Below are 27,645 nucleotides of genomic sequence, written 5' to 3'. Positions count from 1 at the left end.
TGGCTCTATTCCGCCTGTGTTCTTCATGATCAGCAGGGAGCGGGAGCTCTTCAGATCAGACTACGCAGTAACTTCTCCGTGCCTCCCACCTGATGTGACATGTATTACTTCCATGACAGTCCCTCTGTCTCATCTAGTCGCACGCCCTCCAGCAGGTGGCTAAGAAACGGGGAGCTCACGGGTACCGGGTAAGCAGTCAATGTCTCTGCCACGGGGACGTGTGCTCTGCAGGCAGTTCGCTACAGTGCCTGCCAGACTGCCTTACATTATTCATTTTCTCTTCCTGGCTCCTGGAGGCATCTGCATTTATAGCTTTGAGTGCAAAAAAGAGAGGAGGGCTGGGGAAAGAACCTTATGGAATGCTACCAGGGAGTAGTTGACCATTGAAGTTAACACTGGCAGGTGTCTTCCTGCCTTTCCTCTCCTCCCCAAGGTAGCTGCTACAGACAGAACCTAGGGAGTGATCGGGCCCTATCCTCCCCACTCTCCTGGGCACACCCTGAGGGGATGCCTGCTTCTTCCCCAGAGGCGGAGATTCCAAACTTTCTTACCTTACAACCTTCTACAGATAACAGACTCTTCACAATCGGGAAGACTCTTCTATCTTCCGTCATTTTATTTGCCCCTGCATTGTGCTTCTTTGCTCTACCCTTGTTCTGCAGAGCAGGGTAGGAACACAGCTGCAACAAGAATCTGTCTTACTAGGCTCTGGACAGTGCGAATCCCAGTGCAAAATGTTTTTCAGGGAGACTCGATGTATGTGTTGTCCCTTAAAAGTGCTTGTTTTATACATCTCAGTTTTGCCCTCTGGCTTTCAAAATGATTACCTTCATCCGCTCCTCCTTTTCTGCTTTCTTTTGGACTATTTCATTACTTTTCTAAATCCCATATTAACTTACTGTATTTTTAGCTATGCTTCTTTGTATTATTTTTAATGCTCGCCCTACGGCTTAGAATACATATCCTTAACCTTTCAGAGCCTATTTGGAGTTAAAATTGTATCTCCTCAGTTAGAAGAAATATCCCCCTTTATGCTATAGTTCTAATATACACATTAATCTAAATACAATATAAATCCCACAAGTTTCTAACATTTGCTTTCAATGGTCAAAAGTATTTCAAAGAAATTAAGAGGAGAAAAAAGACTTTTGTATTCACACAGCGATTTCCTGTTTCAGATACTCTCCATTCTTTCTGAATTTCCCTCTGGTATCATTTCCCCTCAGCTTGAAGAACTTCCCTTGGCTTTCATTGTAATGTATGTCTCCCAACAATAAACTTTGTTTTCTTGTATCTGAAAATGTATTTATTTGGCCTTCACTTTTTTAACAGCTGTGAGATATAACTTACATACAGAATAATTCACTCATTTAAAGTGTACAATTCAGGGGCGCCTGGGTGGCTCAGTGGGTTAAAGCTTCTGCCTTCGGCTCAGGTCATGATCCCAGGGTCCTGGGATCGAGTCCCACATGGGGCTCTCTGCTCAGCAAGGAGCCTGCTTCCTCCTCTCTCTCTCTGCCTGCCTCTCCACCTACTTGTGATCTCTCTCTGTCAAATAAATAAATAAAACCTTAAAAAAAAAATAAAGTGTACAATTCAGAGTACCTGGGTGCCTCAGTCAGTTGAGCATCTGACTTCAGCTCAGGTCATGATCTCAAGGTCCTGGAATCGGGCTCCCTGCTCAAGCCCCCTGGAATCAGGGTCCCTGCTCAGCCGGAAGTCTGCTTGCTCTTCTCCCTCTCCCTCTGCCTCTCCCCCCACTTGTGCACTCTCCCTCTCTCAAATGAATGAATGAAATCTTAAAAAAAAATAATAAATTATACAGTTCAGTGGATTTTAGAGCTCTCAGCAAACTCAGTGGAGTTTTAAGTTCACAGAGTTAAAGTGTCATCACAATCAATTTCAGAACATTTTCCTCGCACCAGGGAAACCCCATACCTTTCAGTAGGCATCTCCCATTCCTCTCATCCTCCCCCCGCCCCAGCCATAGATAGCCACCAACCACTTTCTTTCTCTATAGATTTGCTATAGAGATTTGCTACATTTCCTAATCACTTCATAGAAATGAAATTATGCAATATGTTATATTTAGTGACTGGCTTCTCTCACTCAGTATGTTTCTTCTGTGTGGGGTAGTGTGTGTCAGCAATTCATTACGAAGTATAGAATTCCAGAGTGACCCATTTTTTTCACCTGGCACTTTAAAGATCTTGTTTGTCTTCCATCGTTTTTGATAAGCCCATGGTCATTCAAATTGCTCCCCTGTATGTGATGGGTTACTTTATTCTGAATGCTTCATAAAACACAAAGAAGCATAGCTAAAAATACAATAAGTTAATATGGGATTTAGAAAAGTAATGAAATAGTCCAAAAGAAGGCAGAAAAGAAGGAACGGATGAAGGTAATCATTTTGAAAGCCAGAGGGCAAAACTGAGATGTATAAAACAAGCACTTTTAAGGGACAACACATACATACATACATACATCAGGCTCTCTGCTCAGCGGGAAGCCTGCTTCCCCCTCTTTCTCTGCCTGCCTCTCTGCCTACTTGTGATCTCTCTCTCTGTCAAATAAGTAAACAAAATCTTAAAAAAAAAAAAAGAAAAGAAAAGAAAATGGAGGAAGGGGAGCATGAGTCAAGGCATTATATGGAAGCTGGAAAAAGCAACGAAACGGATTCTCTGGGAGAGCTTCCAGAAAGAATGCAATCCTGCCAACACTTTGATTTTAGCCCAGTACAGCCCATTTCAGACTTCTGACCCAGAGCCATAAGAGAATAAATCTGTGTTGTTTTAAGGCACTAAGTTTGTGGTAATTTCTTACAGCTGAAACAAGAAACTAATGTATCCTCCAAAGATGTTCATGTTTTTATTTTAGCAAGCCATGAAATTGGTTAGACTGAAACTGCAAACTGTCTCTCACTTGAAATAGACAAGCAGCTCAGACTTTACTTCAGTTCTCTCTCTTTTCTTTTTTCTTTCTTCAGCTTTCTACAGCCTGCTTTATGCATTCATGGTTCAAGAACAAGCCAGACTTGGGCAGAATCAACACCAGAACTCTTCTTCTTCTTTTTTTTTTTTTTTTAAGATTTTATTTATTTATTTGACACACAGAGAGAGATCACAAGTAGGCAGAGAGGCAGGCAGAGAGAGGGGGAAGCAGGCTCCCCACTGAGCAGAGAGCCCAATGCGGGGCTCGATCCCAGGATCCTGATATCATGACCCAAGCTGAAAGCAGAGGTTTAACCCATGAACCACCCAGGCACCCCAGAACTCTCTCTTCTTTACAGGGTTCCCTCTCATTTTGTGAGAGCAGAGACTGTCCTGGGCAATTCCTTTTTAATGGCAGAAATGTGGTAGGTTTTCTAGTGAAGCTTCAGCCACCCTACATCACACCAGGCTCTAACACCCCATATTGCTACCTTTTTCCAAGTTTTAGCTTCCCTCCAAAACCTGCTTGTCTTTGTTCCACAGCTTTCAGATAGTTGTGGGCTGTTGTTGTTGTTAATTTTTGTCCAGAGCTTATTTTTATGAGAGAGTTAATCCTCTGGGAAGCTATTACCAGACCAGAAACAGAACTCCTATATAATCTTGACAAATATTTAAAATTAATCTTACACAGTCAAAACTCAGTGATAAAAAGATTTTTATTTTGGAGAAATACACATCTCTGAAGCACTGATATATTTTGCTTGGGTTGTAATGACATAAAGCAACAAACAATGATAATTTGATTATTTCAGCTATCCAGGCTTAACTAAATAGAAGTAAATAGTAAATGAATCATATTCCATTATTAATGGACTAGCTTAGTCCTGATTATCTGAGAAATGTCTTGGCCCACTTCACCAGAAGGAAGACCATAATATCCATAATTAGTATCACAGATTCATAAAATGACCCCCCCCCCAATTTTTTTTTTGTTAGGATACCTGGGTGGCTCAGTTGGTTAAGCAGCTTCCTTTGGCTCAGGTCATGATCCCGAGGTCCTAAGATCAAGCCCTGCATCAGGTTCCCTGCTCTGTCAGGAGTCTGCTTCTCCCTCTCCCTCTGCCCCTCCTGCCCCACTCATATTCTCTCTAAATAAGTAAACCTTTTAAAAAAGAAAAATGTCAAGCTTACATATATGATTATCTATATGTATTAGAAAAAGTATAGTTTTCAAAGGAAAATTTAGACAATTTCAATTAAATTATCATAAGAACCTCAAATACTAAATTAAGCCAATTAGCTTAGTAAATTCAGACTCCAGAAAATATAAACTTACATGCATCCGCTTGTTTGTTGTTGTTTTTTTAAAGATTTTATTTATTTATTAGAGAGACAGAGGCAGAGAGAACGCACGCATGAGAAGGGAGAGGGGCAGAGGGAGAAGTCAAATCCCCTCTGAGCAGGGAGCCCATCGACGCAGGGCTCAATCCCAGGACCCCAGGATCGCCACCTGAGCCAAAGACAGATGCCTGACCAACTGAGCCACTCAGGAGCCCCTTGTTTGCTTTGTTTTTAACTTAATTTCCAAACATCTTTCTAGTTCTGACTAGTCTAAAGGAAGAAGTCTTTTTTGCTGTATTGCTATGAGAGAAGCCACTGCTTTTTTAAAGGCTATGTTTTCCCATTCAAGGAACAATAAATAAATGCAGGTATGTGAGTCAGTATGTATTATGATAACTTCTTGAAAACCTCCTCAGTGAATATAAATTCATTGAAAGTCTGACTTGAGCACCAGCAAATGCATATTGAGCACCAACAGCATTCCACATGCTGATGCACGCAAAGCACAAAGACAACCAACATGGATGTCGCCATGGAGAAGCTGGTAGACCAGGAAGGAAGGCAGTTTGAGGAGGAAGGTGACAAGTGTCAAAAAGAAGGTACAGGCACAGTCCTGGTAGGGTTCAGAGAAAGAAGCTCAGAAAAAAACTTCCTAGAAAAGGTAACAACAGGGCGCCTGGGTGGCTCAGTTGGTTAAGTGACTGCCTTTGTCTCAGGTCATGATCCTCGAGTCCTGGGATCGAGTCCCACATCAGGCTCCCTGCTCAGTGGGAAGTCTGCTTCTCCTGCTGACCTCTCCCCTCTCATGCTTGGTCTCTCTCTCTCTCTCTCTCAAATAAATAAATAAAATCTTCAAAAAAAAAAAAAAGAAAAGAAAAGATAACAACATTTGAAGAGCCCCAGAAAAGTAGATTTTATTGGTGACCCATTTAGTAATGAAAGAGAAAGAGTATTCCAGGCAGGGAGAAGAGCAAAGAGCAAAAAAAGACTCAACATTAGGAAAGCATAAGATATCCATGGCTGGAACGTAACAGTAAACAAGGGAGGACACTAGTAAATAAATGTGAACCAGTAATTTGTGGCTGGAATAAACACAACCTTCAGAGTCTGCCTAGGCCACACAGAGTCATGGAAGGTAATCAGCAAGGCAATGGGTTCAGACCTACGCTTTAGGATAAAAAATCTGCTTTATGCCTCCTGGCAAGTGATTTTTGATAACTAATTTCTGACTCATAAAAACTGAGATAATAAATGTTTATTGCTTTATGCTAGTAAGTTTTAGAGTCATTCATTACATAGCAACGGGTAATTAACAGTTTATTCCTTATTGATTTCTTCAGAACAAATGCATCAAAGTGTTACCAGAGACTTATTTGGTGACTTTAACAGTTTTCTTTATTTTTAAAGAAGTCTTTGGGAGGGGCACCTGGGTGGGCCAGTGTTAAGGTCTGCCTTTGGCTTGGGTCATGATCCCAGGGTTCTGGGATCCAGCCCTGCATTGCGCTCCCTGCTCAGCAGGAAGCCTGCTTCTCCTTTTCCCACCCCATGCTTGTGTTCCCTCTCTCGCTGTGTCTTCTATCAAATAAATAAATGAAATCTTAAAAAAAAAAAAAAAGTAAGAAGTCTTTGGGAAAGACTTTCTGAAAAGAACAAGAACCTGATAGCTCTGTCTGCAACTCTGACACTTGCTGGCTGTGTGCCCTTGGGTTAGGTACTTATTGTTTCTGAGCTTCAGAGTCATTATCTAAAATTAAGGTTAATAGTTACCATAGACGGGGAGGCCTGGGCAGCTCAGTCAGTGAAGTATCTGTCTTAGCTCAGGTCATGCTCCCAGGGTCCTTGGATCAAGTCCTGTGTCAGTCCCCTTGCTCAGTGGGGAGCCTGCGTCTCCCTCTGCCTGATGCTCCCCCTGCTTGTGCCCTCTCTCTCTCTCTCTCTGACCAATAAATAAAGTCTTTAAGAAAAAAATATATTTACCTTAGAGAGCCATTTTGAAGACTAAATAAGCTAGCTTGTTAAGTGCTTGATATAACCCTGGGATATATTAGGTGCTTGGTAACTAAGTCTTTCCCTACACCACATGTCCTTACCTCATTTAGCTTGTCTGTGACTTTCTGAAGTCTGTCCCCAATGGCCAATGCTTTTTTTTTTTTCCTCCGTAATTTTCAAATAACATTCCCTTTTAGTGATCCAAACCAGAAGAAATACATAATCTCCAGCCTTACTCCAGTCCTACTGCATTGCAATCTAACTTTCAACAAATTCCCCAGGTGATAAGCAAATTCACTGAAACATAATAAGTACTGGACTAGTACATATCCCAAACCTAATAAGGCCAAAACAGAGCCTATATACCTCTCCAAACCTGCCCCACCTCAGGCTTGGCCATCTAAGTAAACGGTATCATCCAGGTGTTCATGCCAAAAACATGGAGTCATCTTTGATAGTTCCCTCTCCTGTGCCCTTTACCAATTACCAAATTTAATTCCAAAATATATCTGCATCTGTCTCTTTCCATCCCTACACTCACATCTAAGCCACCATCTTCTCACATCAGAATTACAGCAGCCAGGGGCACCTGGGTGGCTCAATGGGTTAAGTCTCTGTCTTTGGCTCAGGTCATGATCTCAGGGTCCTGGGATCAAGCCCCACATCAGGCTCTATGCTCAGCGGGGAGCCTGCTTCCTCCTCACTCTCTGTCTGCCTCTCTAACTACTTGTGATCTCTCACTTTCTATGTCAAATAAATAAAATCTTAAAAAAAAAAAAAAAAAGAATTACAACAGCCAGACCAGCTTATCCAGTAGGTATAGGAGGCTGAGCTCCTCCATAACTTAAGGGCCCTCAAAAACATTTTAGTTTAAAATTATAATAAAAAAACAAATGTTTAGGTCAAACAATATTTTACTGTATAATATTAATATATTGGCCAGCAATCATAAAGTACAATTTTAATGATGAATATTTACATAAATATACACTGATGTATCCACCACCTACATCAAGACACTAAGTAATCCTTTTCAGAATTTTATTTCAAGTCATGACAGAAAATTGCATACTTCTATTGCGTAAATTTGCATAAAATCCTTCCACGCTTTCCCAACCCACCTGAAATAAAATCCAAACTCCTAAACCTGGTTTACAAAGCCTCACACGTTCTAACTCCTAACTATCTCTCAAACTTCCATCTTGTACCACCCTCCTCCTCCCTTACCACGCCCCAGCTACCAGCTTTAAAATCCTCAATTTGGGCCACCTGGGTGGCTCAGTGGGTTAAGCCTCTGCCTTCAGCTCGGATCAGGATCTCAGGGTCCCGCATCGGGCTCTCTGCTCATCGGGGAGCTTGCTTCCCCCTCTCTCTCTGCCTGCATGTAATCTCTCTCTGTCAAATAAATAAATAAAATCTTTTTTTTTTTAAGATTTTATTTATTTATTTGACAGAGAGAGACCACGAGTAGGCAGAGAGGCAGGCAGAGAGAGAGGAGGAAGCAGGCTCCTGCTGAGCAGAGAGCCCGATGCGGGACTCGATCCCAGGACCCCGAGATCATGACCTGAGCCGAAGGCAGCGGCCCAACCCACTGAGCCACCCAGGCGCCCTCTTTTTTTTTTTTTTTTTTAATCCTCAACTTGTCAAGGTGGTCTTGTCCTGGAGCTTATGACCCAGGTATGCATCTTCTGCCTTTTCCTAAAGCTCTTCCTAAAGATGTTCACAGGACTGGCAATTTGTAATCCAGACCCGCTGTTCTTTCTTTAAAAGATTTTCTTTATTTGACAGAGAAAAATAGAGCGGGGGGGGGGGGCGCGCACAAGAAGGGTGAGTGGCAGGCAGAGGGAGAGGGAGAAGCAGACTCCCTGCTGAACAGGGAGCCTGACCTGAGGCTCCATGCCAGGACCCTGAGATCATGACCTGAGCAGAAGACAGACTCTTAACCAAGGGACTGAGCCAGCCAGGCGGCCCTCTGGATGTTTCTAAATGTCACTTCTTCAGAGCCTTTCCCTGACCAGGTAGCCTAAAGTTGCACCCAATCATCTTTTAATCAAAGCGCCTTAATTACCTGCAGAGTGCTTATCATCTCTAATATTCATTCACTGCTCATCGTCTGTCTTTCCCTAACTGTACTATAACGTCCTTCGGAGTTTTGTTTTCTGTCGTATTTTAAAATGCCAATAACAGTGCCTGACACATGGTAGGCGCTCAATGAAAATTTTCGTTAAAAAAACATACTAATACAGTATATGACAAATAATATGTAATAGAATGTAGCATAAGGTAGGGGAAGCATGAATAACACTTGGCTGTGAAATCCTAAGCGCGGGGATCTTACTGAAGGTAGTCGATGAAATGAAGGACTCATTGAGCTACAAGTTCATGGAAATTAAGTGTTCGATATTTGTTACTTCCTTATTCCTTCTAAACATGCCGAATTAAAATCATCCTTAGGGGCGCCTGGGTGGCTCAGTGGGTTAAGCCGCTGCCTTCGGCTCAGGTCATGATCTCAGGGTCCTGGGATCGAATCCCACATCGGGCTCTCTGCTCAGTGGGGAGCCTGCTTCCTCCTCTCTCTCTCTGCCTGCCTCTCTGCCTACTTGTGATCTCCCTCTGTCAAATAAATAAATAAAATCTTTTAAAAATAAATAAATAAATAAATAAAAATAAAATCATCCTTAGGTAAGATTGGGCTTGTTTTCCTTCAACAGAAATCGACTTTAAAAAAAATCTCAAATGAACCACATACGTCTTCACGCGTGGAAAATCAAAAGAAAAGAAACTTAGAATCTTCCCTTTCATAAAATGAATTGCGGGACGCCTACTCCCGATTCCAGCCCACCTCCATTCCGCCCCAGACTACTGGAACCAGCAGGCCTGGCCCCGCCCCTTCCGTTTACTGCACCGGCAGGAAGTTAGCCGATCGTGAAACCCGTCCCCTCGTCCGCGCGTAGCCCTTCGTAAAGCGTGAGGGATTTCGCGACAGCCCAGGCCCCACCCCTTTCGCCACATGTCGCGCAAGTCTTCCCATCCGACGCCGCGCCACCTCCTCGCGCTGCTTTACGAACCTAGAGCAGCGCCGCTCCGCCTCCTGTCTCCCTCCTCACCTCCCCGCCCCCTCCCAGTTTCGCATCTCCTAGCCCGACGCTCCCGCTATAATCACGTGATTGCCTCATCCGGGTCCTTTGCGTTCTCTCTCCCTCTCCCAACATGGCGGCCTCAGGTGAGTGAGCGGCCGAGCGCGGCCAAGGACCAGGCTCATCAGCCACTCTCCGAGCCTGATCCACTGATACCCTGGAGTCGGGGAGAGGGCGGCACCGCTTTCCTTCGGGCTTTGGTGCTGCGGCAGGCTGGCGGCTTGGCCATGTTAGGTTATCGCCTCGGGATGTTTGGGGGGAGGGGAAGGTGTCCTTCCCCTCCCCCTCACACCCTTTTCACCCCGTCAGCGCGAGGTTGGAGCGGGGAGTAATGATGGACTCTGGCTTGAGTTGGAGTGATGAGGCGCTGAAAGATCTGCGGGAGGCGTGAGGCCTTCTCATAGACGTGAAGCACTGTGCCCGCGTGGAGGAAGGAAGGAGGCGGTTGGCGCGCGGACGGGTGCACAGTAGAATACGTCTCCCAGGCGCGAGGCCGTTGCGGACAGGAGTGGGGGCAGGGGAATAAAGGGGGGGGCAGTTAGAACACGAGCGCGAGTCGGTGGAGGGGCGGGGGGAGCGACGACGCGCCTGCGCGGTAGCAGAGACAAGGGTAGCGGAGACCGGCGCGCCTTAAAAGCACGCGCGAGGGCCCAGATGGGAAGGTTTTGCGCGCATGTATTGCTTTCCCTATGTCCTTCCACTTTCTGCTCTTCCCGTTTTAGAGTGGGGCCCGGCCCCTATATTCTTCCAAGGGTGAAAGTGTTAGGTTTGGAGGTTGAAGCTGCTGGAGTTAGGTGGGGGTGGGGAACCCAGTGTGGTGCGCCCACGTGTTGGAGGAGAGAAAGCAAGGATGGAGACCTAGATTTCCTGTAGGCCTTTTTTTTTTTTAATTCAATCAGTATTTAAATCAATCAGTTTACTGAGCGCAGACAAGGGTAGGCGTGGTTCTAGGTGTTGGGGTTGGATAAAATGGTGAACAAGATCAGAACCCTTGACAGCTTCCATTTTGGTTTATTTTGATAGCTCCGATAGTAGAGTTACCTTTTTTTTTTTTTTTTTAATAACTGCACAACTGGGGAGTGCTTTTTAAAATAATACTAGTGAATAGAGTTGGGGGGTTTTTAGACGACTTTGGAGTCGAGAATATCCGTGTCCTACAGGTCAGCTTGCGTTTCTCAAGGACTTGGCATTGGACTTTGGAACATTTTCAGCACCCGTTTATTCTAGTTTAGGGGGTGATAGTTTCTCTCTCATGATCATGCATTCTACAAAACAGTGCTTGAACCTTTGCTATCTGTAGACACTCACTTCTCATCAAGAATTTATTTACTGTGTTACATAGAAGACGAAAAATTATGTATGTTCTTGAAGAACGTTGGAGGAGTTGAGGTGCATTTGAACATGATGCCTTTCATTGGTATGGCTCTTGACAGTTGACCAGGCTCTTGTGTGTATGTTGTCTCATTTGATCCTCTGAGATAATGTAGGCAGATGGTGGTATCTCCCAGATGAGAAAGATGAAATTAATTTGTCCAAGGTCACATGGCTGCAGGTAGCAGAGCAAGGTCAAAATCTTTGAGACTGCTGACTGCCCTCCACTATCAACTTGGAAATAACAAGGTTGGCTTCCATGTTATCATGTGTAGGGTACTTATTAGGCCTGGATTTGCCTCTTGACGGCTTAGTGCCATAATTTAGTGAAAAGCCTACATTCCCTTTTCACTATAATTTGTGGAATTTTTAAGGGTAGAAGACACTTCGGTGGTCTCTGCCCATCATTTTACAGAACTGAGTGAAACCAGGACTGGTTAAAGGGATTTGCTTGATGTCCCCTTCTCCTGCTCTTCCACATTTACTCTACCCACTTTGAGCCCCTCATCTCTTTTCTTTAATTTGGTTCCATAAGTCTTAGCATTGTAGTATATGTAAGGGACACTGATAGTACTAGAGTACAAGGTTACATCTGACAGTCTGCCTTTGATGAATTTGGGATTTATCAAACTTCTTTTCCCATTTAAATCTTTTCCAATCTCATTGATTTTGTTCAATGGCTAATATTCCCAGATTTGGCTGTGTTAATGAGACTATAAAATTCTTCATATATTTTCAAATACTTTTTCTTTTTTTTTTTTTTAAGATTTTATTTATTTATTTGATAGAGATCACAAGTAGGGAGAGAGGGAGGGGGAAGCAGGCTCCCCGCCGAGCAGAGAGCCCGACACTGGGCTCCATCCCAGGACCCTGGGATCATGACCTGAGCCAAAGGCAGAGGCTTTAACCCACTGAGCCACCCAGGCGCCCCTATTTGATGGTGCCCAGTATCTTGTTGAAAGTTGATCTTATATTTTCTCGGTGAAAATATATGATAGAACTTAACAATACTCTTGTAAATGAAACTGAAAAATTCTTTGCAGCAATACCAGTATCCAGTTGACCCATTACTGATTTTCAAGAAATCAAAGTGTCCCAGAGCAGGTTACTGAACTGCTTACTTATAGGGAATCAAATGTCTTTGATACAGGTTAACATTTTTTTTAGACAAATGCTTTCAAATTGGAAAATAGTGCTGGTATGCACAGAAGGCTTTTCATTTGCATAGTGCTTCAAAATGTCATATGTGGCATCTCGTTTGGTTATTTTCATGGGAAGAGGACAGTATCCAACAGTTGGTTTCATACAGTGCCGGTCCTTACAGTTTAAAAGAGTTTTATTATATGCTTTTCACATAGTTTCCCCTGCTACCCAGAAGTAGAACATACTGGTTTTTTGCTTTGTTTTTTAAAGATTTTATTTATTTATTTACTTACTTAAAAAGAGAGCATGGGCGGGGGAGGGTCAGAGGGAGAAGCAGGCTCCCCGCCAATGCGGGATTCCATCCTGGGATTCCAGGATCATGACCTGAGCTGAAGGCAGTCACTTAACCAACTGAACCACCCAGGTACCCCCCCCAAGTGCATATTTCTAAGTATGTGTATGCACACTTACAAGTACCCACACCAGAGTCCATTTTGAATTTTTATAGCTCTTTTACCGAGAAGCTCCCAAGTACTTTTTGTAGTGGTTAGCATAATGTGTGTTGGGTGCTTGTTTTATATTTTTTAAGTAAATGAACAAATTGAGTATGGAGTGGTAAGGGGAAGGCAGTATGGCCTTTTTTTTCCAATTGTGTCAATTTGAAGAAGTTGGGTCATGGAACTAAACTGGTGGGTCGAGGTGTTGGAGCATATTCTGACTTGGTTTTCATTCTCCACTGTGCTCAACTGTAGCACACTAAACAGTGAGACCTGTTGACACCATGGTATTGCATTGTATGAAACCTCATGGCTTGGCTCTAAGGAGCAGCATAGGGGTGCCTGGGTTGCTCAGTCGGTTAAGCATCTGCCTTTGCCTCAGGTCAGGGTCCCAGGGTCCTGAGATTGAGCCCCACATCGGGCTCTCCGCTAAACGAAGAGCCTGCTTCTCCCTCTCCCTCTGCCTGCCCCTCTGCCTACTTGTGCTCTCTCTCTGTCTCTCTGTCAAATAAATTTTTAAGAATCTTTTTAAAAGGCGGGTGGCAGCATAATTAGTTTAGTTCTAGGCACTTTGGTTGGGCTCATTGTATTTATACAGACCATATTGTTTTCTTAAGGAAATATTTGTTGATCATGAATTCATTTTTAATTATGGAGTATTTGGCAGGATTCACTTTCCAGAAAGAAATGTCTTGCCCCATTAGAAGTCATTTTTTCTGCCACCCCCCCATCTGTTTCTTTGTATTTACCTATTCTGAACATTTCATATAAATGAAATCATATAGCATGTGGACTTTGTAACTAGCTTCTTTCATTTAACATTTTTTTCAGGGTTCATCCATGTTACGGAATGTATGGGTGCTCAGTTCCTTTTTATTGGAAAATCTATTGTATGGACATCTACATTTTATTTATCCATTCATCATTTGATGGAAATTTGGGTTGTTTCCAGTTTTTGCCTATTATGAATAATGCTGCTGCAGTCATGTACAGGTTTTTAGGATACTTTCCAACTTCCTAGCCTGTAGATACTAACATTCAGAAGAATTGGTGATCCTGTAAAATAAGTGGGACTTAGTTTAGCAAGATGTAAAATGAAGAAACTTAAGTTTTGACACAGCCCCCTCTGATTGTTAAGAGTTTTGTGAATTCTCCTTCCTAAATAAGAAATAATAGCTAAAGATACAGAAGTAGGGATGCATTGTACAAATAAGCTTTATTGCTAATAGTGCTTTAAGATGTCCTTTTGAGGGACACAACACCTGGGTGACTCAGCCCATTAAGCGTCTGCCTTTGGCTCAGGTCGTGATCCTAGAGTACTGGGATTGAGCCCCACTTCAGGTTCCCTGCTCAGCAGGAAGTCTGCTTCTCCCTCTGACCCTTCCACCTCTTGTGCTCTCTCTCTCAAATAAATAAATAAATAATTTTTTTTCTTTTTTTTTTTTTTTTTTAAGTGTCCTGGGGCGCCTGGGTGGTCCAGTCCTTAAGTGTTTGCCTTTGGGTCAGGTCATGATCCCAGAGTCCTGGGATCCAGCCCTGCATGGGACTCCCTTCTCAGCAGAGAGCCCGCCACTCCCTCTCTCACTCCCCCTGCTTGTGTTCCCTCTCGCTATGTCTCTGTCAAATAAATAAACAAAATCTTTTAAAAAAAAAAAAAAGTTCTTTTGAAATTAAGATCTAATAGCCAGTCAGTAGATTTTGTCACTTCAGTATCTGACAGTTGGTGCTTTTATTGCTAATACAGTACAGTGGTAACAGGGAAACGTTCTAAGAAAACTAAATGAATCCTCTAATCTTTATATACTGCAGCCTGTTAAGTCCTAAAGACTCAGTTTATTGCAGCCACTTCCAGTAGTGTGCTTTATATAGGGCTAACATCCCTTTTTATTTGTCCTTTTATGTTTTGATGTGAAGCCACCACTTAAACCAGTGGTTCTCAACCAGGAGACAATTTTGTCTCACCCACAGAGGAGTCACTTACAGTATTTGAAGGCATTTTTGGTTGTCACAGCAGGGTGAGGGTTTTGGTACTGGCTGGAAATGTTGTTAAACTTCCTACAGTGCACAGGACAGCGCCTGCACAACAAAGAATGACCCAGCCTAACATGTCAATGGTGCAGAAGTTGAGAAACTATAAATAAAGAGTTAAGCTGGTGTTAGTTGTAAAAAACCCAGTTTATTAAGGACACAGGTGTTTTGTCTCTTGTTTAAGGACTTGTAGACTTAAAAGTTTTTGAAAATGCTATCTTTTAAGCTCTTATTTAACCTATACGAGTATATAAAAAGCTTCACAAATACCTGGTACTTGTTCAGTAAGTTGCAGTAGTAACTAAATCAGAGGATTTAAAATTCCTGGGATATGTGTGTGTTTTCCCTTAGTCCATGTGGTTTTGACCTTAAATAATTGAGACATTTACCGTTTGTTACATGAAGTGGTTGGTAAACTTTTCAACCAATTCACATCAGATTTAAAGGAAATTAAGAGTTGGACCAGTTAGATCATGTGGCAAGGAATTGATAAACCTGGAACATTAAACAATGCTTTCCTTAATCCACAGAAGACTGTTGAAATCCTAAACATGTAATGGGCCTAGACTCTAGAGTAGCAAAGGGCATGGAGGATTTAGATAACATCATTTCTCAGTTATTCAAGTAAAAATAGAGTGGAACAAACACTGGCATCCACTTTAGTTTACTGATTTTATTTTCTAAGGGCTAGTTAGTTCCTTTAAATCCATTTCTTTTTGTACTAAGTTACTGCTGCTGCTAGATTTTAAAAAATGTAAGTTACAGATCTTGTGAAAGAATTTTATCTTTAAATGAAGATCATCCATCATCCAGTGATTTCTCAGAATTTTTGGAGGAGACGGCAACAGAATCAGAGGAGAAATGAAGATACGTGTTTTAAAAAGACATTCTGAACAAACGGTGCTTTAGTGCCTTTTTTTGTTGTTGTTATGATGTTTAGTTCATTATTTTGAAACTTCCAGTAACATTAGAGAGGAAATTTTGTTGGTCAAGAGTCCGGGGTTTAAAAAAAAAAATTAAGGGATAGAATTTGAGAAACCCTGATCTAGAAAGTTGGTATAAGCCAAAAATCAGACCAAAGACAGGTTAATTCCAGATTCTGCTCTTTTTGGTAATAGATACTAACGTAGGACGAAGGGGATGGGGATGCCTTAATCGAACTATTATTTTTATGTTAAACTTGACCTCATTGTATGGACTAGCCATCAGTTCTGTTTTTATTTCCCTGGTGACTAAACAGATCAATAATTGGGTATTAGCTTTGGATACTAGATTAAGCTCCATGAGGGTAAGGATCTCTTGCTGGCATCATATTAGTCCCCATCACATTGAATTAGAGGATGTGGAAAAGGTGAAAAGAAGCCTGTACACTGCGCATTCAACCTCAGAGGCTGGCTCTATGTCTTGTTTGTGTTCGCTTATTAAATTTCTCCTAGGTCTTTGCATATAAGCTAGAGGCAGTATCAGTGCTGTAGGATCCAACCTCTGTATTACTGCTTTCTTTCAAAGCATAGAATAGATCCAAAGTATAACCTGGTTAATCAGAATTTCAGAGCAGGACTGGTAAGAAGTCACTTAAAAGAATTAAGAAAACTACGTTCAGTACCATCTTTTCTCTGTATTATTGCAGTCAAGTTCATCTGGTCACCTCATTGAGACCATATGCTCCAGGTCTTAGTGTGTTCATTAACATTCATAGCAAGCAGGTCATCTTTATTTCTAGAAAGTTGGGTGTTTTGTTGTTTGTTTAAAGTGGGGAGGACAGAGGGAAAGAGAGATTACCTGCCGAGTGCAGAGCCCCAAGATGAGGAGCTCAGTCCCCCCACCTGGAGATGATAACCTGAGCAGAAATCAGGAGTTGGCCACTTAATGGACTGAGCCACCCAGTCCATGAAAGTTGGATTTTAAAAGAAAAGGTCCTGGTGAGAGAGGAACCTTCAGTTAAATGCTTGCATCATGTTACAAATTCTTAGTCTTCTTGGGTTGAAAATTAGATGAGAATTGGAACATGGAGGAGAAACTCAGGATTATAAAAGCCACAAAACTGGTCTTTGTTACAGCAAAGCTGCTTGCTTTTTTCTTATGATGTAGGGGCTGCTCTCAGGAGCAAGTTTTAGAACCTCAGTTATTCCTTTCAGCTCTTCTGCTATAGCTGCTAACTAGAGCCATGTCAGAAAAAGTCCTGAGAACTAGATAATTAAAGAGCCGAGGTCAGTCCGCTAGAGAGAGCCATTTGGAAATGTGTAAAGCTTTCATAACCATAGAAAACCTTCATATATGTTGGTTCTTAAGGTCTCTTGTGTTTTCCCTTCCATACCCTATCTCCTTTTCATGTGTGGTGTTAGGGTAGGGAAGGAGAGAATTTTTTTCCATAGAGAGCAGGAAGAGCCAGTTCTGTGTAGAGTCTTATTGTGTGAACACTTTGAAATGACAGTAACACAGTTTACTATGGTTATGATACCCCCCTTCTCCCATAGAACTAATAACAAGCTTAGAGGCTGGGACTCCTGTGGGAAGAGCTCTAGATTTGGTATCCAAAACCCTGGGTTTAATTCTAGCTCTGCTATCTAATATCTTTGTAACTGTAGGCTAGTCCTTTAACCTCTCTGAGACTTAGTTTTCTTTTCTGTAAATTGATAGTAATGATTCCTGCCTCATGTGGTCATTTTACAATCCTCATAAATGCCAAAAAGAATGTTATTAGGGATGGGAGTTTTGTTTTAGTTCTTTGTATACAAGGAGTAATGGATATAGTCACCTGTCTTAAACACAAGTAGTTACTAAATAAAAAATTTCCCATGATATATGAGTGAATATAGTTGAAATTAAAAAGTTGACCCCCACCCGAGTCTTAATGTTGAAATCTTTCTAGACCCTTTCCCATGCATAAAAATTTATTTTATCAGTTTTCATTGGGTTTTCTTGCTGTGCCAGGATGTTGTGCTTTGTCCTTATTTATATCTGTGTAATATACCATCACATCCTTTGGTGGCCCTTTATGTTGCTTTCTTTAACAGTAGTGCACTGTACAACTCTTTAATACCCAATTAATGACAATGTTTCTTTTGCCTTTTCGAAACAGCAAAAAAGAAGAATAAGAAGGGGAAAACTATCTCCCTAACAGACTTTCTGGCTGAGGATGGAGGGACTGGGGGAGGAAGCACCTATGTCCCCAAACCAGTCAGCTGGGCTGATGAAACAGATGACCTGGAAGGAGATGGTAATTTTTCCCCCCATCATGCTTGGAGTTTTCCTTCTTTTCGAGGCCAAACCCATTCCATAGTAATGGTTCACACTTGTAATCTGAAAGGAACTTACTTATTTTATAGAACACCGAGTCTTATATTTGTATATTCCATAGAATTTTTAGGTTTAAGCTATAAGTTTATGATTAGGGACTGAAGTGATTCAGGAGAGCTTAGTACCTGTTCTGGCTCTTATTAACAGGCTTTTCTCAAGGTATTAATTTAACCCTCATTTTCATTTCAAAAGTGGAAGACTAGATTACTAAAATTCTATGACATCCTGATACATGTAATCTATGAGCTGTTTATGTTCAGAATCAAAGGATAATTTGTTCTGGGAGCTATTTTGTAGGAAGTCATAGACAAAAATGGTCTGAGGAATGGGACAGAAATGAGCTTTATTTGCTTTGTTTCATTTTTAAGAGGAGGATAAACCATTAAGAAAACACTGTCCAACTAAAAAGTTAGGAATGTGAGAGTTGTCAGCAGTGTTTAAATCTATTTGGACTGCAAGGGTTTGAGTCCTGCCTCTACTAAGGTCATCATCTACTTCTCTGCCATCTTTGTGATCTTGGGCAAGTTATTGAATATTCCTGAAATCTGCATTTCTGTTTCTGTACAGTGGGAACAGTCTCACAGGGTTAGGGAAGAGATAAGATGGAATATAATGAATATAAAATACCTGGCTCATCCTAACATTCCATAAGTACTTGATACTTTTCTTTTTCTTTGCTGCATAAGGAATGAGAGTTACCATGATACTGTTAATAAAAGCCTGGGCCTTTAAAGGCCTCAAAATACTTCAAAACCAAGAGACAGTGAATATTGAGTCTTTTTGCATTGTTAACCTTATTCTGACATTTCAGAAGCACTTTCTCTTTGATAAAAAAGGGACTTAACCAAGGGCACTTTACAGTTCTTTCCTGATGTAGCTTATTTAATCCTTGGCAGTTAGCATGAGTCCTCTTAGTCTATACCAGCGGTAAGGGAAGTTTGCTCTAATTTCTTCTGTTCACTTTCCTATCCTAGTTTCAACCACTTGGCACAGTAATGATGACGACGTGTATAGGGCACCTCCAATTGACCGTTCTATCCTGCCCACTGCTCCACGGGCTGCTCGGGAACCCAATATCGACCGGAGCCGTCTTCCGAAATCGCCACCCTATACTGCTTTTCTAGGGAACCTGCCCTATGATGTGACAGAAGAATCCATTAAGGAATTCTTTAGAGGATTAAATGTAAGTATAAAGGGTTAAGGCAATTAACTAGACATGGAGAATGACTAGATACTAACTAGACATGGAGAGAGAGATACTGGTTGTGACTATCTCTGAATTTCTAAGCTAGAAAAGAGTCTGAGATTGAATCTAGATGTGGAAGAAACGGGTATTTAGGCCCTTTGAGAATGTTCTTGTCCCACACTCTTTTTTAGATTTTATCTGTTTGTTTGTCAGAGAGAGAGCACACAAGCAGGGGGAGCAGGAGGCAGAGGGAGAAACGGACCCCTGTAAGTGATAGACCCAGGAGCACCTGCCTGGCTCAGTCAGTGGAGCAGTGGACCCTGAGACCCTGATCTTAGGATCATGAATTTCAGCCCCACATTAGGCATATAGATTACTCAAAAAGTAATAATAATAATAATAACCCTGTTAGGTTGTAAGGCAGAAAGTTTGTCTGAACTCAATTCTGTTAATGACACTCAGGTTTATATCAAAATCAACTTTTTAATTTTAAATATGAATACGTTTAACTGGAAAATGTATAATTTATACAAACAAGAGTGTGCTGAAATGTATTAAAGGTTCTGTGAGCTTGGTGCCACATATAGTGGAATTCACAGTGTTTATAAGCATGCTTAAAAAGCTTAAGGGAGGATGTTTGGAATGCTGATCTAGAAGATTCCAGAAAGATGGAAAAGTGAGTATACAGGTCCTCAGGAGAAGTCCTTTTTCCAAACTTTGATTTAAAATAATACTTAGGACATGGGGTGCCTGGGTGGCTCAGTCCATTAAGCATCTGTCTTCAGGAGCACCTGGGTGGATCAGTCATTAAGCAGCTGCCTTCGGTTCAGGTCATGATCCTAGGGTCCTGGGATCAAGCCCCACCTCAGCCTTCCTCGCTAGTGGGAAGCCTGCTTCTCCCTCTCCCACTCCCCCTGCTTGTGTTCCCTCTCCCACTGTCTGTCTCTGTCAAATAAATAAATAAAATCTTTTAAAAAAATAAAAATAAAAGCATCTGTCTTCAGCTCAGCTCATGATCCCAGGGCCCTGGGATTGAGCCCTGCATTGGGCTTGCAAAGAAAGTTACTTAAGACTTGAAAAATCAGAATGAGTCACAATTTCCAGTCCTTTTGGGTTTTCTCTAGAGTTTTAGCCAGTGGGAGCACATTAAATAGTACATTTCCTTGGAGTGCCTGGCTGGCTCAATCAGTAGAGCATGTGACTCTTGATCTCAGGGTGGTGAGTTCGAGCCCCATATTGGGAGTAGAGTTTACCACCACCCACCCCCCCTTTAAAAAGTGTGTTTCCTTTAAAGATCTGCTGTCTCCTTCAGTCTTACTTTGTTTTTTACTCCGTAGAGTCTATTCTCTGCACTGGGCTACCAACTTATGGGTGGCTTTTTTGGTGGTGGTTTTGTTGTGTGTTTTCTGTTTTGTTTTGTTTTTACTATTTTTTAAGTATCTCAGCACCCAGTGTGGGGTTCAGACTCAACCCTGAGATCAAGAGTCACATGCTCAGGGTGCCTCGGTGGTTCAGTCAGTTGAGCATCTGACTCTTGGTTCCAGCTGGGGCCGCGATCTCATGGGTTTTGGGATTGAGCCCTGTGTCAGGCTCTGTGCTCAACAGGAAGTCTGCTTGAAGATTCTCTCCCTCTGCCTATGCCCTGGCGTGAATGCTGCTCTCTTTCTCTCTCGGTTTCTCTCCAAAATAAATAAAATCTTTAAAAAAAAGTCCCATGCCCTACTGACTGAGTGAGCCAGGCACCCCACAGTGTGATTATTTTTTGACTGCCGCCTATAAATGTCCTCTCTGTACGAATTTGTAGTAGAACTAGAAGGCTGACCTGTTTTTGATTTCACTTTCTTGGCCTCTTCTGTATAGTGTTGAATAACCTCTGGCCCACTCAGGCTTCTCACTGTTAATGCTCTAGAATTGATCTGGAGCTACTTCTCCTGTGGCATTTTCTTTTCCTGCTCTATTGACGAGCTGGCTTAAACTATAATTTAAAAGAGGCTATAACAAAATCTGTGTCTTGGGAGACAGAGAAAAGTATAACATCAGTGCTGCAGAAGAATATAACTTGAATACATGCAGAACCGAAGGATTGAAGTAAAAGGGTAAGAAAATATATGGAAGCCATCAAAAAGCTGGCCAGAAAATAGCTAAAAGTATTTGAAGGTCCTAAAATTGGAAATGAAGAGTACATGCCTGTTGTAAATAATAAATACAAATTAGAGCCAGGGAAAGTTTTTTTATGAAACTTGAAGGAGTCCTGCAAACCTATTAGAAAACACAGGGTAACTTCAAAACCAGGTTAGAGTAAATTTTTTCTGTGCTTTAAGACTAAGAGTTCACCAGTTTGCCGTCTTAGAACTCAACAGAAGAGGTAGGCCTGGTACGGGTTTACAATCCAGGTTTGATTCAGCCAAGCTATTGTTAATATATGAAGATAGTAACATTTCTCAGGTAAGGTCTCCAAGAAGTAAACAGCCTAGAAACCTGGCAGAAATGGAGTTGAATTTCTGAAATAGAATTGGAAATAATGTATTAAAACCAACTGTAAGGGGGCGCCTGGGTGGCTCAGTGGGTTAAGCCTCTGCCTTCAGCTCAGGTCATGAAATCAAGGTCCTGGGATCGAGCCCCGCATCAGGTTCTCTGCTCAGCAGGGAGCCTGCTCCCCCTGCCCACCTGCCTCTCTGCCTGCTTGTGATCTCTCTTTCTCTCCGTCCAATAAATAAATAAAATCCTTAAAAAAAAATAAAACCAGCTATAATACAGGCATAAGGAGATTACTAAAATGAACTGATTCTGGAATGGATAGTTGATTTTTATTGAAAACTAAAAACTTGTAGAATGAGGCAAAAGTCAGGGTTGCAAGAACCACCCTGAACTCAGGTTCATTTTTGTTTGTTTTTTGGTTTTTTTTTGAGGGTTAAATTCATATTATTCAAATGGGAAAGTTTCAGTGGCTTAACAGTGAAGTCTGTCTTCTGTCCCTTTGCACCAGTTTTCCTGGAGACAACCAGGTTCTTGTGGTTTGTTTTTTGTTTTAAGTAGGCTCTAGGCCCAGTGTGGAGCATGTTGTGGGACTTAAACTCACTACTCTGAGATTAAGAGTTAAGCGCTTAATGGACTCAGCCATCCAGACGTCCCAGTTCTTTCGTGTTCAGAGAAATTCACTGCATATGCAGTGGTTGGGGGGGGGGAGACAGATGAACAGGATCACTCAATTGGGAAATATGTTTCTTTACTCCTTCAGATCAGTGCAGTGCGTTTACCTCGTGAACCCAGCAATCCAGAGAGGTTGAAAGGTTTTGGTTACGCTGAGTTTGAGGACCTGGATTCTTTGCTCAGTGCCCTGAGCCTCAACGAAGAGGTAAAGAAAAGAAAAGAAGGTGGGGAGTTAGAGGGGTTGGGAGCTAACCAGTCTTAACATTTATCAATATATTTTTGGTTGGGTTGCTAACTATTTCAAAGATTGTCATAATATGTACAAAGAAAAGCACAGTGTAACAGCTGACATTCAAAAATCTAGCAGGTCTCATTTTGCTTTAGCAAATTCAGTAGGCTCCAATAACTCAGGGAGGTACTCTGGTGGAAAATAATGGAAGAAACCCACCATAACCAAGTCTTTATTAAGCTCTCGTTCATTTGTTCACAGCTTTGTCTCAACTCTCATGGCTTTGGCTTTTTAAAATAATCTGACCAGGTCAAAGCAAATAGAAAAATGATATTAATCAGTTTAGTGTTAAAGGCATTATCTGGTTTTCAGAGAAGTTAATAGGGTTTTTGATAATTTTAAGAGAGTTTGGAAACATTTCTCAGTTGAATGTCATTTGTAATACATTTTCCTAGGAATCTTCCTGCAGGAAAATGATGATCAACATTTAGTACTTCTGCTTTTTAACATTGCCCATAGATGTTTTTCTGTCCAGACACACAAGAGATTAGTAGGAAGAGGATATTGAGCTATTAATACATGAGGGGGATACAGGGATTAAATCTGACTAATTAAAGTTATTTGAGTAATTTGTGCCATGCAGTGATCCTTAAGCTAGCCCAAGCAGGATATTTTAAAAAGATTTAATTACCTGTTAGTTACGGAAGTTTCTAGTGTAAGACCTGCTTTTGTGTTTTGTTTTGTTTTTTAACCTCTAGTGACTAAAAATCAAACTAATTGTATCTGGGAAGGAAAGGGGCTTTTTTTTTTTTTTCCTCTTTTAATTCCAGAAACCCCTTAACTTTCTTGAGAAGGCAATTTCCAGGGCCATTTGTGCCAAAACTCTATGGTCAAATCTGACATTTGACGAGATTGAAATCAGTATTCCTCCTTTCTCATAATTGAGTACAACCATATAATCTGAAGTAAATTACAAAAATGAAATACATGAAAAGCTTAAAGTTGTCCCAAAGTTTTTTCTTCTCAGATCATTTTCAGGTTTTATTAACCTTACTAATTTTTAATATCAGTCTGGATAAAGGGAAGACTACCATACAGTTTTATTATTTGAAGTTTGCTGAATTGTCTATTAGGTAAATGCTGTCACGGTCCAGACTTAGGAGTTACTTTGTTTCTAGAGATTGCATCATAGTGGCATTTAATATAATTCCGGGTGTTTTCAACTAAAACTGGCTGTTATCCTTCTTCAGCTGTAGATTCTACTGTGAAATGAGGAAAAATCAGCAGTAGAATTAATTGGGTTCAAAATGTATAAATAATGATGTGGGAAGGGGAAGTCAGAGGGTGTTCTGGAGGAACTGATTTATCCAAAGGTAATAGTGAGTGGAAGAACTTGAGATAATAGAGACCATGCTTGTTGCACCTTTGCTGTGCATAGTAGGAGCTCCACAAATGTCTGTATGAATCATTGTTCTGGACCCAAATATGCCTTTTATTAGCTAGTTGCCCGGGAATTATTTTTAGTTTATTACACTTGATAAATTGCTTTTGATAGTTAGAAGGCATATTTTGTGAAATATAGCTTTATAAAAACAGTAAGATAATTGATGTGATGTTGATATAAGCCCAATTTAAATTTGTTAATTCTAAGGGATTATTTCAGTTTTCAAGTCTTTATAAAGGATTCTTTAGCCAACAAATTGGAGTGTTGGCTAGATTACAGTGTTTTTCCTTTATCTTCCTTCCCCCAGTGCTTCTGCTATGCCCAGACGTTCAAGGTCACTCATGGGATTTGTGCATAATGGGGCAAAAGGTTGGTTAATGTGGTCCTATGCTCTCAGTCTCTAGGTAACAGGAGAATTCGAGTGGACGTTGCTGATCAAGCACAGGATAAAGGTAAGAAAGCTGATAGAAATCTTACTCTTTTGTTTTGGTCCTGAGATGACAAAGCAGAGGCACTCCTTCCCAGAAAATTTTCATAGCATTGGAGAGCGGTAGGCCCTCCTGAAACAAGAGCACTAGTTCTCAACTAAGGGTGATTTTGCCCCACAGGGGGTGTTTATCAGTGTGTGGAGACATCTAGTGTTATCAGAACTGGGGAGTGCGGCTGACCCCTTCTGGGTAGAATCCTGCGGTCGATCGTAGGACATGCATAGGACAACTCCCCACAGCGAAGAATGATCTGCCCAGAATATTGATAGTATTGAAGAGGGGAAACCCTGATTGATCTGGGTGAGCATGAATACGTAATAAATAGATGAGGTGAACCTAGCAGAAGAAGAAGGGCCTGATTCATTTATCCAGTCTGTCGGGGATGGGGTCTGGGTGTGTGAGAAATACTAGGCAGAAGTTTTTGTGCGCTAACTTGTGGTTTTTAAATTTATATCTATAGACAGGGATGATCGTTCTTTTGGCCGAGATAGAAATCGGGATTCTGACAAAACGGATACAGACTGGAGGGCGCGTCCTGCCACAGACAGCTTCGATGACTACCCGCCGAGGAGAGGTGATGATAGCTTTGGAGACAGTAAGTTCATTTTTATCAAGTGAGTTTCTTCTGTGCTCTGAGGACTTTGTAATAGGATATTACTTTTATACGCACTTTTATCAAGTGAGTTTCTTCTCTGTTCTGGGGACTTTGTAATAGGATAAGTATATGAATGTAAATGACCACGTAAGTATAAAGGGAGGGAGCAGTATACCCCCCCCAAGTTTTTTTTTTTTTCTTAAGGATTTTATTTATTTATTTGACAGACAGAGATAAGTAGGCAGAGAGGGAGGGAGGAAGCAGGCTCCCTGCTGAGCAGAGAGCCCGATGTGGGGCTTGATCCCAGGACCCTGAGACCATGACCTGAGCTGAAGGCAGAGGCTTTAATCCACTGAGCCACCCAGGCACACACACCCCCCACGCAAAATCTTATAATACCCAGAGGAATTGATAGAGGCAAAAGAATTTATTTTTAATTTATTTTTTATTGTCAGCATAACAGTATTCATTATTTTTGCACCACACCCAGTGCTCCATGCAAGGCAAAAGAATTTGATAAATTTATAATTGGTTTTTTTTTTTTTAAGTACTCTTAAGTTTGTGGGGGTTTTTTTGGTTGTTTTTTTTTTTTTAAGATTTTGTTTATTTATTTGACAGACAGAGATCACAAGCAGGCAGAGAGAAAGGAAGCAGGCTCCCTGCTGAGCAGAGAGCCCCATGTGGGGCTCTATTGCAGGACCCTGAGATCATGACCTGAGCCAAAGGCAGAGGCTTTAACTCACTGAGCCATCCAGGCACCCCAGATTTATAATTTAAAAAAAAAAAAAAAACTTGCCAGATAAAGAATAAATCAAGATTTCTCTCTCTTTTGAGAAACATTTGTTTAGGGACACCATCGTGGCTCAATCAGTTAACCTTCAACTCTTGGTTTTAGCTCAGGTCATGATCTCAGGGTCATGAGATCCAGCATCTTGCTAGGGTCCATGCTGGGCATGGAGCCTGCTTAAGATTGTCTCTCTACCTCTGTGCTCCTCCAAAAAATAATAATAAAATAAATAAAAATAGGAACAGTTGTTCACAAACCCAACTGACCTTATAAAGAAAGGAACAAAAGTTCAGCAAGATTGCTGGGTTAAGGGGCACTTGGGTGGCTCAGTGGGTTAAGCCTCTGCCTTCGGCTCAGGTCATGATCTCAGAGTCCTGGGATCGAGCCCCCATCGGGCTCTCTGCTCAGCAGGGAGCCTGCTTCCCCCTTTTGCTGCCTACCTCTCTGGCTACTTGTGATCTCTCTCTCTCTCTCTCTCTGTCAAATAAATAAAAACTTTAAAAAAAAAAAGAAAGAAAAGAAAAAAAAAAGATTTCTGGGTCAGTGGGGCGCCTGGGTGGCTCAGTCGTTAAGCATCTGCCTTTGGCTCAGGTCATGATCCCAGGGTCCTGGGTCAAGCCCTGCATTGGGGTCCCTGCTCGGCAGGAAGCCTGCTTTTCCCTCTCCCACCCCCACTGCTTGTGTTCCCTCTCTCACTGTATATCTCTGTCAAATAAATAAATAAAATCTTTAAAAAAAAAAAAAAGATTGCTGGGTTAAGAGCATTGTACAAAAAGATGGGTTGCATTATTAGCCAGCCAACAGTTAAAATGGAATTTTTAAATATACCTTTTAAAATAATAGAAAATTCATTCACCTCAAAAATAATAAATGTCAGGCACCTGGGTGGTTCAGTCATTAAGCATCTGCCTTTGGCCAGAGTCCTGGGATCAAGCCACAAGTCAGGTTCCTTGCTCGGCAGGGAGCCTGCTTCTCCCTCTCTGCTCCCCCTGCTTGTGCTCTCCTGTGTTGTCTCTGTCAAATAAATAAATAAATAAATAGATAGATAGATAGATAAATAAATAAATAAAATCTTCAAAAAGAAGAATAATAATAAATGTCTACCATGTGCCAGATAGTGTTCTAAGCTCAGGATATAGCAGTGAACAAAACAGACAAAATTTGTACCCTCATTGGACATTGTTTATACTGGGGGAAAGAAATGGTACTCAAATAAATCAACTATAATTTAGAGAAAGGAGAAGGGAAATAGAGAATGTCCTTAGGTAAGTGTTGGGGTGAATCCACAACTTCTACATATACCACCTAAATCCAACAAAAGATAGACAAAACTTTCATGGGGAAAATCGGCAACTTTATTGAAATATGTGAAGAAAGACCACTAATGCAGTAAATAAATGACAAACTTTTCCGTATAATAAAATATAGTATACACATAATGATCTGGATGAAATTCAAAACCTATAATGTTGAGGGGAAATGGCAAAATTGTGTAAAAATTTGAGAACTGTCATACAGTGTTAATATGTAAATTGTAAGAACGTATGCGTAGTAATGTAACTAACCACCACCATCAGTTTGGGTGAGGGTAAAGGGAGCCCTTTATCTATATTTGTAACCTGCTACTTTTAAATTTAAAAACTGAAGTAAACATGGCAAGCTGTTGGCATCTCCCAAACCTAATAAGTACAGGTACAAAAGTCTGTTACAGTTGATTCTGTTCTTCCTTGTGTGTTAGAAATATTTTTATAAGTAAAAAGAAAAAGAACAACCTCAGTTCATAAGTATTTTAATTTTGTGAGACATTTTGTGAGGTGTGTACCAGATAAAATTGAGGAAGCAACAAGAGATAGAATTCTGTTTTTGAAGAGTCCTCCCTAACCTAAGAAGATGTCAGAGAAGGAAGAAGGAATCAAGTTTATATCTGGTTTTTCAGTCAAGATTTTGTGACCAGGCAAAGTCTTGGGGAGAACTACCTTTCATGTCAACATTTATGCAAGAGGTTCTGTTGTTAACAGGAAGAAATGACT

The 27,645-nt window shown here is 41.3% G+C and overlaps 1 protein-coding gene across 4 annotated transcripts in view; it reads left to right on the top strand.

Moving 5' to 3' along the window:
- The first annotated feature begins 9,330 nt into the window (after positions 1 to 9,330).
- Positions 9,331 to 27,645, top strand: part of EIF4B (eukaryotic translation initiation factor 4B) — a 32,209-nt gene continuing 13,894 nt past the window's right edge. Inside the window, exons 1-6 of one of the 4 annotated variants that reach the window (XM_045073405.1) lie at positions 9,331 to 9,483; positions 17,519 to 17,656; positions 18,711 to 18,919; positions 22,161 to 22,277; positions 24,143 to 24,197; positions 24,694 to 24,828. In XM_045073405.1, coding sequence (XP_044929340.1) covers positions 9,471 to 9,483; positions 17,519 to 17,656; positions 18,711 to 18,919; positions 22,161 to 22,277; positions 24,143 to 24,197; positions 24,694 to 24,828 — 667 coding nt within the window. In that variant the 5' untranslated portion in view covers positions 9,331 to 9,470. The remainder of the gene's footprint in view (positions 9,484 to 17,518; positions 17,657 to 18,710; positions 18,920 to 22,160; positions 22,278 to 24,142; positions 24,198 to 24,693; positions 24,829 to 27,645) is intronic. The other 3 variants (XM_004774667.3, XM_045073406.1, XM_004774668.3) reach the window with 3 other exon arrangements.

The sequence above is a fragment of the Mustela putorius genome, unplaced genomic scaffold, assembly GCF_011764305.1.
Source record: "Mustela putorius furo isolate JIRA1106 unplaced genomic scaffold, ASM1176430v1.1 tig00537227_pilon_pilon_pilon, whole genome shotgun sequence".
Lineage (NCBI taxonomy): Eukaryota > Metazoa > Chordata > Mammalia > Carnivora > Mustelidae > Mustela > Mustela putorius.
The sequence above is the reverse complement of the archived record's forward strand: the minus strand, read 5'-3'. Positions and strand labels throughout refer to the sequence as shown.